At 35.4% G+C, this 11671-nt stretch overlaps 1 protein-coding gene across 1 annotated transcript; it reads left to right on the forward strand.

The window, feature by feature from the left end:
* Positions 1 to 1351: 1351 nt before the first annotated feature.
* Positions 1352 to 11226, forward strand: LOC141345417 (aminopeptidase N-like). Its single transcript, XM_073850267.1, has 17 exons — positions 1352 to 2002; positions 2471 to 2607; positions 2705 to 2853; positions 2952 to 3072; positions 3823 to 3977; positions 4740 to 4847; positions 4964 to 5107; positions 5219 to 5287; positions 6727 to 6792; positions 6872 to 7005; positions 7738 to 7820; positions 7926 to 8068; positions 9590 to 9684; positions 9781 to 9948; positions 10034 to 10174; positions 10492 to 10573; positions 10663 to 11226. The coding sequence occupies exons 1-17, from the start codon at positions 1401 to 1403 to the stop codon at positions 10807 to 10809; spliced, it is 2544 nt and encodes an 847-aa protein (XP_073706368.1). The 5' UTR covers positions 1352 to 1400; the 3' UTR covers positions 10810 to 11226.
* The last annotated feature ends 445 nt before the right edge of the window (positions 11227 to 11671 follow it).

The raw sequence follows: 11671 nt of genomic DNA on the forward strand, positions 1-11671 counted from the left end.
ATCGGTTATTTTCTGGAAAAAAAAAAAAAAAATACAATTTATATACTTTTTAACCTCAAACACTTGTCTAGGTCTGCCTGAACTCAAAAAATCCCCACCTCATTTCCTTCTTCAACTTTAAATTAATATTACATCACTGCAGAAGTACAGACCCAGTGTTTACAAAATGAACAAACACCCTTTACAAAAAAAAAAAAGGTAAAACAGCGATGCAGGATGATTTTGAAAATGGAGGAGAAAAAGAGATTTTCGACATAGCCTAACTGTCTTGAACTGGAAAAAACGTTCACGCAGAACTAGACAAGATGAGTGTTTGAGGTTAAAAAGTATATATATATATATATATGTGTGTGACCCTGGACCACAAAACCAGTCTTAAGTCGCTGGGGTATATCTGTAGCAATAGCAAAAAATACATAGTATGGGTCAAAATGATAGATTTTTCTTTTATGCCAAAAATCATTAGGAAATTAAGTAAAGATCATGTTCCATGAAGATTTTTTGTAAAATTCCTTCTGTAAACATATCAAAATGTAATTTTTGATTAGTAATATGCATTGTTAAGTACTTAATTTGGACAACTTTAAAGGTGATTTTCTCAGTATTTAGATTTTTTTCCAACCTCAGATTCCAGATTTTCAAATAGATGTATCTCGGCCAAATATTGTCCAAACCATATATCAATAGAAAGCTTGTTAATTGAGCTTTCATATAATGTATACATCTCAGTTTTGTAAAATTTAACCTTATGACTGGTTTTGTGGTCCAGGGTCACATATATATTTTTTTTTAAGAAAAAAAATGATGGCTTCGCTAGATAAGACCCTTCTTCCCTGGCTGGGATTGTTTGGACCCCTTTAAAGCAGTATTTAAAACTGTATTTTGGAAGTTCAAAACTCGGGGGCACCATAGAATTCCACTATTTAGAGGAACCCTGAAATGTTTTCCTACAAAGAACATCATTTCTTTACAACTGAAGAGAGAAGGACAAGAACATCTTAGATGACAAGGGGGTGAGTACATTATCTGTAATTTTTAGTTCTAGAAGTGAACTACTCCTTTAAGAAAAATTGACTTTAAACATCTAATGCATCTCTTTTCTCAACAACAAAGTTCTCTTTCGTGTTTTTTCCAGCCTAATCTGCGTAGATAGTAGAACTGATTCCAGATGTGGGGCAAAGTGCGAGGGGACACAGAAAGTCCACATGAAATATCATCATACTTATGTTTCTGGCTCATCCATGCTAGTTAATGTGTAATCTCGAAGCTCGCTCTTCTAGGTGTGGTATAGGTGCTTGACGCCTTTAGCAATACATGTATTGTCAAGATCAGAGTCTAAAACCGTACAGCAAGTTTTCCTAGCACAGTTCGTTCTTGGAGGCTTCTCAGAAGGATCAGAAATGGCCAGATTTAGGATGTCCAAGGCCGTGGCTATCGGCATTGGGGTCCTCACAGTTTCTGCCGTTTGTGGTTTGGTGTTGTTGTCTGTGATGTATCAAATTCAAATAAATGAATTCCCTCCAGCGAGTATACCGACTCCAACTAAACCTCCGGTACTTCCAACAGGACTTCCACCGACTCTCAGACTTCCAGACAATGTGATTCCTGAGAGCTACAAAGTCTTCCTTCAACTGTATGTTTACTCAGCGATAACTAACAACTACACAAACCAATCCTTCGCTTTCACAGGGAACTCAACTGTAAGAATAAAGTGTATGAGAGACTCAAAGAGCATCTTCCTTCACGTTCTCGATCTAAACGTGACAACTGTGGAAGTGAGAAAATCGGATTCAAATGAGAAATTATCACTGAGTGGATACAGAATTCATCAGAATGAAAGTAATTTCCTCGAGATCCAACTTAAGGATGTGATGACTGGAAATGAGACCTACTATGATGTTTTCACCAAATTCGAGGGGGAACTTCAAAATGACTTGACTGGGTTTTATGTGAGCCGATACACAAAGAAAGCGAAAGCCGAGGAGGATGAGGATCAAGAGACGTAAATAATTTGATATTTTTGTCTTTCAAAGATTGCTTTTCAAATATGTTTTCAGTTCAGTTAAAACCACACACAGGACAAAATGTGCATGAAACACCTCATGTACTTTTTAGTTTTTAAAATTCATTTTCGAAAACATTTCTTTATATTCACTGGCGCTATCTTATGTCCAAGAAATGTTTGCTGTTGGTATATATCACACATTTAGTTTCGCGACAAATAACAAATCTAGAACATTCAAATTAAATTACAGTTGTAACATTTTATGTACTGTTTGGCATAAAAATGTCATCAAAAACAGATTCTTCCTAAGATTAATGTTGCTCATTTCTTCTCTAAAACCATGAAAACCGCAGTGTACATTCGCTGTTGTTTTCACATGCGGATATCGCAGTTTTTACGACAAATTAGATAAATCCAGAACATTTGAACTGAATTACTGTTGTTCATTTTTCACTTCACAAACAGATTCCTCGCCACCAGTCTGATGCAACCCACAGCTGCCAGGAAAGTGTTTCCGTGCTTTGATGAGCCAGCGCTGAAGGCTAAGTTTAAGATTACTATTATCCACAGACCTGACACTGTTGCCCTGTCCAATCAAAACGGTTAGGATCCTTATTATTAGATTAGACCATGTCAGAATTCCACTGAATTTCAACTGCTATTTTTGTTACATTAGTTACATTATTTTTGTAACATTAGGACTAAGCTTGAGACAAATTGATGGAGAAGAATGGAGTGTGACTACATTTGAGGAGACCCAGAACATGTCAACTTATCTATTGGCTTTCACAGTCTTGTCACAATCTGATTTTGAACTTTTATCGGAAGAGTCTAGTACAGATATAAAGGTATGTTTCTTTTATTTTTAATTGAAGGCACTTGAGTGCCTGCTTATTTTTTCTTTCTGTATTTAACATTTTACTTATATTAAATATGTATTTGCAAGATACGTGCTCGGAGGGAAGCAATTAGAGCTGGCTATGCTGACTACGCCCTGGAAGTAACGGAGAAGATTCTAAATCATTATGACTATCTATTCGGCCTGAAGCACAAACTGAAAAAAATAGGTGAGCCCCACTCTCGATTTCAATGTGTGTTATTTTAATTGCATGTGGATTAGGTTATACTACCAGTCAAACGATTTTGAACAGTAAGATTTTTAATGTTCTTTTTTTTTTTTTTTTTTTTTTTCTATTTCAATATATTTTAAAATTGAATTTAGTCCTATGATTTCAAAGCTAAATTTTTTTTGACATCATTACTCCAGATCCTTCAGAAATCATTCTTATACTCTGATTTGAAAAAAAAAAAACATTTATTATTATTATGTTGAAAACAGGGGAGTAACATTTTTTTTTTTCTTTGATGAATAGAAAGTTCAGAAAAACAGCATTTATCTAAAATATATTCAAACAGAAGGTATTTATGTTAAATAGTAAAAATATTTTGGATCAAATAAATGCAGGCATGGTTAGCAGAAGAGATTAAAAAAAACATAAAAAAAATATTACTGTTCAAAAACTGACTTGACTTGACTGGTAACGTAATTCAGCCCAAAATGTACGTATTTTTTCATCCTCATATTGTTCCAAACCTGTATGACTTGAATGTGTTTTCGTATTCATACACTGTAAGCTAAATGGGTTTCAAGGTTGTCACAAAATATTAAAAACACTCATTCAGATTTGAAACAATAAGTGACAGATTTTTTTAGTTTTGTGTCAACTGTCCTAAATTGAAACAAGCTAAAATAAGAGCATACAATCTCAGGGTTCACAAGATCAAATGCAGAATTTATTTTTGTTTGTTTTTTACAGACCAGATTGCTTTGCCAGAGATCAGTGTTGGATCAATGGAAAGCTGGGGTTTAATTTCATATCAGGAGTCAGCTCTGCTGGTTGAACAAAATACAGCATTGACCTTTGATCACGAACGGGTGGCCACTCAGATTGCTCACGAATTAGCACATGAGGTAAATGTATAATAATGTATTATTCATCACTGACTAAAGTTTACATTTAGATAGATATTTCAGTCAAACCATCTGGTTTTAAAGGGGTTTTGGCTGGTCAGGCTGGGAAAACCAGCTACTTCCAGCTTAAACCAACTAAGACCAGCCAACCAGCTTAGGCTGGTTTTAGCCAGGGTTTTTTCAGCATACATAAGTTAAAAAAGAGATAATAGCTTCACCAAAATCCTCAGTAATTTACATGACATTTCAACTGACCCTATAAATAGGCTCTTGACCTTTCTCAAAGACGTGCCGACAGACAAAACAGAACAGGTTACTTTTGGTATAAAACAAAGTCTCCGTTTTCAAATTTTGTCATTTTGTTAGAAATTCAAGCAATTAATACCATAAATGTGGCTCTTTAATGTGTTGTGACAGATCGCTGTAGCGCCTCAGTTCAAGCGGAACGTTAAACAATCATTTCTTCCTCTTATAGCAAAATATAAACATGAATGAACATCAAAAAGTATCAACCACGGAAAGATGTCAATAAACAGTTTTTCAAATTCAGGTCCACTGAGGTTAATCTACTCTACTGTCACAAAATGGGACAAAAAAGCCTGTCAATCAAAATCCCTGTGAAGGGTCAATTTTGTAGCGTGATTATATAGTTAATTGTATTAATTTTTTTTTGCTGTAAATCTACAGAACAGAACATTTTTGAACTTGCATACCTGTAAATCATAAATAATCTTTACATTTCATACCTGTGTTTGATTTCAGTGGTTTGGAAGCCTTGTTACCATGCGCTGGTGGAATGACCTATGGCTAAAAGAAGGATTGGCGACATACATGGCATACTTTGGGGTGGAAGCTGTTGGCTGGAACTTAGTATGTTTTTGTTTATTCTACAACAATGATGTTAACTCAATTCTTCAGCTATAATGGCCGTAACTTCATTAATTTAGCCTAAAACTCTGCATGATATGATTCATTTGTGTTTTCAGAGAGATCTATTTGTTCTCAGAGAAACCCAGACTGCCTTTCAGATGGATTCCTTAAACTCTTCCCATCCTCTTAGCACGCAGGAAAATTATATACAAACTACCTCTGAGATCGTAGCACTTTTTGACGACGTCACCTACAGAAAGGTTGGCATCAATTCATTTCTGATGTTGATAAGCTTAGTTTACAAAAAATGTTACAATATAATATTGCACAATAATATGATTTACAAAATGTTTCGTAAAAATATTTTTTAGAGTGCTGCTGTGTTGAGAATGCTGGCTTCATATATTGGTGGTGAGGAAACATTAATGAAAGGAATCAAGGTAAACTGCAATGAGAAATAAATGTGTGTGTGTGTGTGTGTGAATATACAGTGGAGATCAAAATTAGAGAACAACCTACAGTGCCTTGCGAAAGGATTCATTTTTTTCACATTTTGTTATGTTGCTGCCTTATGTTAAACCACTTTAAATTACTTTTTTCCCCACATCAATCTACACTCCCTACTCCATGATGGCAAAGCAAAAAATAGGTTTTTAACATTTGTGCAAATTTATTAAAAATAAAAAACTGAAAAGATCCCGTTGCATAAGTATTCATAGCCTTTTCTGGGACACTCAAAATTTAGCTCAGGAGCATTCATATTGCTTCTAGATGTTACTACACTTCGAGTGGAGTTAAACTGTGGCAAATTCATTTGAATGAGTATGATTTAGAAAGGCACACACCTCTCAGAAAAGGTCTAACAGCTGAAAATGCATATCAGAGCAAAAACCAAGTCCTGAGGTCAAGATAACTGCCTGTAGAGCTCCGTGACAGACTTGCGTTAAGGCAATGATCTAGGGAAGAGTTCAGAAAAAAATCTGCTGCATTGAAGGTTCACAGAAGCATGTAGCCTCCATTATCCATAATGGAAGATGATTGGCACAACTAGGACTCAAGAAAATGTCTGCCAGCCCCCATCCAAGCTGACAGAGCTTGAGAGGTGAAAATGTGAGGCAAAGAATGGCAGATAATTGCCAAATGCAGATGTGCAAAGCTTTGTCACATCACACCCAAAAAGACTTGAGGCTGTAAAGGTGCTTCAACTATGTACTGAGTTAAGGGTATGAATACTTATGTACTTATATGTACTTGTTTCATTGTTTTACTTTTTATAAATTTGTAAAATTTACAAATCTGGTTTTTGCTTTGTCATTATTATGGCGTATGGAGTGTAAATTGATGTGGGGAAAAAATAATTTAAAGCAGTTTAACATAACGCTGCAACCAAACAAAATGTGAAAAAAAAATGAAGGGGTATGAATACTTTTGCAAGGCACTGCATATTTTCCTAAATTTCGAGGTCCTATTTGAAGTTATCCTAACAGGAGTAGAAAAGTGTTTTTTAAGCATATTTCATGAATTACTAGTATTCTGAAGCACAGTATAAAAACTGTAAGTGAGGTATTTGAAAATTGTGAATTGGTTCAACACTGCAGCTGGAATTACTTGGGTAATGATCTGCCCCAGCATTTTCAAGAAAAGTCGGACTGAAAGCAATCAATCTTATTGAGTGTTCTCTAATTTTGATCTCCCATGTACATATTTTAAAGATTATAATACCACATTAATTATAAAAAAAAATTGTGCCCTTTTGTAGTATAATATGGCTTCCTCAAAAGAACAGAATTTATGTTTTTAAGTATTATAATATTTTTATGTATTTATGAAGAAATTAAGGTATGTTCAGGACTAACTAATTGCTCATTGTATATTTCAGACATATCTTACCAAGTTCGAGTTTCAGACCGCTGCGCACAAAGATCTTTGGGAATGCTTGCAACAGGTAAACTAATGACCACTATTCCAATTTCAAGTTGAAATAATATAAGTTGATAATGACAACTATCTCCCACAATGATCAGGAGACAAATAAAGATGTGGAAGCCTTCATGAGCACATGGATCGAGCAAGTGGGGTATCCAGTAGTCACCATTGATACCCAGAAGGGGGAGTTGACTCAAGAACAGTTTTTACTAAAGCAAGAAGGGGGCCATAAGTAAGTTTAAAGAATCAAATTGATGTTTACAATAGTATAGAGGGTTTGCACTTGCGTCATAATTTGGTCAGTTACCTGAATGTGCGGCCATATTGGCGATACTCGGATGTCAACAAAAGCATGGATTGCCAGTTCAATGTACTACCGAATACGTTTTTTTGCTAATTTATGCTGTCTAAACCATGGATGAAATGCGTGGAAGCTGCTAAATCATATAGAGAAGGGCTTAGTAAACAGGAAGGCCTAAAGTTAATAGGTGGTAAAGATATATACGAGCAGTATTAAGATATTAGCCTAATATTTCACTTACTGGAAATGATAATAAAAACACTAACGTTGTCAAGATTCGTGCCCCGGAAATCCTGGTTCAGTTTGGCCAACCACAAACACCTTTTTCCTCAGACAGTTTTTTGCACTCTTCTCCTTGATTTGTTTTAACTTTTGGCAGTCTATAGTACTCCAAATGTTTTTCTCGGTCTGACCGATCAGTACAGCTCAAAACACGACAATAACTGACCATTCTCGGCTACAATAATCAGCAAAATATGCAAGTTTTATTTGGCATTGTTTACATTCAGTGCTGTCAGTATGGCCGATTCATGACGCTTAGTGAAAACACTCTATACAATCATATTTACTGAATAAATTATGAAACATTACAGAGTCATTTCCTTCGTCAAACTGATTTTTATTGATTAATCACTAAAATATTGTTCATTTTCTTCTTAACAGTATTGCATGGCATATTGATATCAGATACTTTGTATCTAGTGGTTTTTCTGTTAAAAGTTTTATGCTGCAAGTAAGTGGTCCAGGTAAGAAACAGATAAACATTAAAGAATCATTTCAAAATATACAAATAAAACCTGCCAAAACAACAGGCATAAATCTGCTTTCACTGTTTGTTGCTGCTTACACAGCTGAAAGTACACAGTTTGAAGTTAAAGACAAAGATGAATGGCTTCTCGCAAACATCAACTGCATTGGCTTTTTCCGTGTCAACTACGATGAAGAAAATTGGAATAAACTTCGTATGCAACTTGAGAGAGATCATTATGTAAGTATCTTTAAATAAATATTTATTAGTATCCTTTCAAATCAAATTACAAATAACGTAAGCGAGTGTACGCGATCGCCGACGCGAGCTTGGCCAACACGAAGTCCGGTTGAATATAGTCTACTGGACGTGCGCCGTTCAATCGGTCTTGCTGCATCAAACTTCAATAGGCTACTTAAGTTGGCGAATTAAACATATATAGGCTATTCAAACAAGCTAACTCTCACATCAAACTTCATGTATGCTATTACTCCGTTAATTGGAATAAACATACTGACTGACTAACCTGCTGAGCGAGACTCTCTTCAAATGGATGAACTTTCCGGTAGAGCTGAGAACACAACGACGCGTGGAAGTCCGCGGAACGAAAAGTGTACCCTGTAGTCCACAAGAGAAAATAATAGTTGAATTTATACAAAAACTTTATATAAACTATTCTTAATACTGTTGTGAATTATCCACAGCTTTTTTTTTTCAGTAATAGTTGTTCATGAGTCCCTTGTTTGTCACAAACAGTTAAACTGCCCGCTGATCTTCATAAAAATACTCCAAGTCCCACAAATTCTTTGATTTTGCAACATTTTTGTCTATTTGAACCCTTTACAACGATGGCTGTATAATTTCGAGATCCATCTTTTCACACGAGGACAACTGAGAGACTCAAACGCAACTATTACAGAAGGTTCAAACGCCCACTGATGCTTAAGAAGAAAAACAATGTGCTTAGAGCCAGGGGGTGAAAACTTTCTGAATTTGAAGATTATGGGAAATTTAACTGATTTTGTCTTCTGGGAAACATGTAAGCATCTTCTGTAGCTTCAGAAGGGCAGTGGAATGGAAAAGAAATATGCTATATTGGCAAAAATTTCTTCATCCTGTTCAAAAGTTTACACCCCTCTTAATGCATCGTTTTGGTTTCTAAATGGTTGCTAAATATCTAAAGTTGCTTAAATTAGTCATGTCGAAATGTTTTTAATCTATTTTTAGAAAATTCCAGTCATCAACCGAGGGCAACTAATAGATGACGCTTTTAATCTCGCAAGGTACATTTTATCAATTTTGAAGAATTGGCTCACTGGGATTTGTTCCTGCATTTTAACTGATTATTTCTGTATAGGGCTCATCGCCTCAACATCACTATTGCACTAGGTCTAACCAAGTACCTGCTAAATGAAACTCAAGAGTATTTTCCTTGGGAGTCAGCACTAAAAAACCTGGACCATCTCATCCTCATGTTTGATCGCTCTGAAGTCTATGGTCCAATAACGGTGAGCATAATTATTCATGAATTTGTTCATAAAACAATGAAAACTTTGATACTTACCATTACCTGTACAAATGTATGTCTAGAAATACCTAAACAAGCTAATCCAAAGACTGTACAGGCACTTTGAGGAGTACACAAACAATGGAACCATTCCCGAAAAACACACTGACCAGTAAGCATTATGTTTGTCTTGCTTTATATACATTTTGTTGGGCATCTAGCAATAACGGTCCAATTTTTTCCCCCTCAGGTATAACCAGGTGAATGCCATTTCAGTAGCCTGCAGCAATGGCCTGTCTGATTGCACAACAATGGCTAGCAATCTATTCAAAAGTTATAGAAACGGGACAAATAAGTGAGTTGCGCCTTCAAGATTCAATGAAATTATTGCATTAATTATACATATAATATACATAAATTATATTCACTTGAATGATTTTTTCGCATTTAGCATTCATCCGAATTTGAGGAGAGAAATCTACTGCAGTGCAATAGCTTCTGGTGATGACGAGGATTGGGAATTTGCTTGGAACGAATACCAAAGAGCCACAGCACCTGCTGAGAAAGACAAACTAAGATATGCCTTATCATGTACCAAAGAAATCTGGCTGCTAAACAGGTCAGGGCAGAGATGTGAGCTTTACGCCATTTTAACGCCCATTTTGTTTACTTCATACTCACCGATGACGTTTGTGATACCACAGGTATCTTCAGTACACTCTTGACCCTACAAAGATTAGAAAGACGGATATAGTGTCTACCATAAACTACATTGCCAAAAATGTTGCCGGCCAGCCTCTCGCCTGGGATTTTGTCCGTGGCTATTGGTCCTACATCACCCAAGAGTAAGTCATTATTTTAAGATTGATTAAAATTCAAGTAGTGGAAACTAGAGAGGCAAATGGATGAGGATGTTCAGCTTTGACCTGAAACCCATTATGAATTATGAAATGTAAATCTTGTAAACCCAGACGGGAATAGCTACCGCAATCGGGAAGCTATAACACCCAAGTTACATAAAAGCATTAAAGATTGAGAGCAGTTCGGGGTCCAAAGGGTGTCTTCAGCTAATAGCCCTAATTGTTTCAAAGGTTTTATTATGTAGTTAACTGGAAGCCATAAATATGTGGACACTTGTCTAACGATCATTTCATTTGGGCAGGTGTGGAGTGGGAGTCATATCCTTAGGCGATCTTTTAGATGCAGTGACAAAAAGGTTCTCCACGCACGTTGAACTTGAGGAGGTGCTGTTGTCCAAAATTTTGTTACTCTTTAAATTGTGATTGTGTTTGCCCCATTGATCTTACATAAACAATTCAATGTCTTTACACAGCTGAGGCAGTTTCAGAGGGAGCAGGATAAGGACACTCAGGGCCTCGCAGCTCAAGCTTTGGAGCAGGTCATTGAAAGGACTGAGGCCAATATTGAGTGGGTGAAAGAAAACAAGCAGCTTGTCAAGGACTGGTTTGAAAGTAACTGACTTGGGTTTGAACAAAAGACAACTTTCACTGGAGAATTATTCAAGCTTTAGAGAGAACAAAGAATGTGCAATTTTCAAATGGCTGCATAACACAATCCAAAATCTATTGTGTCTACTAGAGAAAAGGCTGAGCATGAATGTTTAGCACAGCTTAATTTATGCCTTTTCTATAATTTAGTTGATATTACTGACTCAGTATTGTTTACAGTGATGAAATCACATCCAAGCACATTAAAAAAGCACTGTATGTTATTATTTTTGTGTAGTTTAATTGAACTAAAATACGTATAGAAATTATGAAAGGTAGTATTTTGAAATTGTACATTTTATATAAGCACAGCCACCATTTTGATCACTGTGACTGATTGATTGAAAACTGAATGTGATGTGTGTTTTTATGCAACCTGATATTTTTATTGTAGTAAAACATGTGAATCTTTAAATAAAATGCAATCTTTTTACACAATGGTGCATTTATACTCTAGTAGATCTATGATGTTATGATTAGAAATGCATAATATATCAAATATAATGAATATTTATTGTGTATATTAAATATTTAATTGTACATGTTCATCTTCAGAATTGAAATTTACCCCATGGTTTACTCACCCTCAAACCATCCTAGGTGTATATGATTGTCTTCTTTCAGATGAATACAATCAGAATTATATTAAAAATGTGCTGGCTCTTCCAAGCTTTTTAATAGTAGTAAATGGGTGGTAATATTTAATAGTTCAATAATGCAATAACATGCGTCCATCCATTAGAGCTGCATGATTTTGGATGAATTGAGAATCCCAATTGTTTTGTTTCAATTAGAGATCACGATTCTGAAGTAAGCTAAATAACATGTAATTTA

Source organism: Garra rufa, chromosome 11, assembly GCF_049309525.1.
Source record: "Garra rufa chromosome 11, GarRuf1.0, whole genome shotgun sequence".
Classification (NCBI taxonomy): Eukaryota; Metazoa; Chordata; class Actinopteri; order Cypriniformes; family Cyprinidae; genus Garra; species Garra rufa.

Excerpts from the sequence above, each read along its gene's own strand:
- LOC141345417 (XM_073850267.1), top strand. The coding sequence starts at position 1,401 with ATGGCCAGATTTAGGATGTCCAAGGCCGTGGCTATCGGCATTGGGGTC. Across the intron at positions 7,006-7,737 it reads AAGCAAGAAGGGGGCCATAA|TATTGCATGGCATATTGATA; the intron begins GTAAGTTTAAAG and ends TCTTCTTAACAG. Across the intron at positions 8,069-9,589 it reads AGAGAGATCATTATGTAAGT|GTGAATGCCATTTCAGTAGC; the intron begins ATCTTTAAATAA and ends AGGTATAACCAG.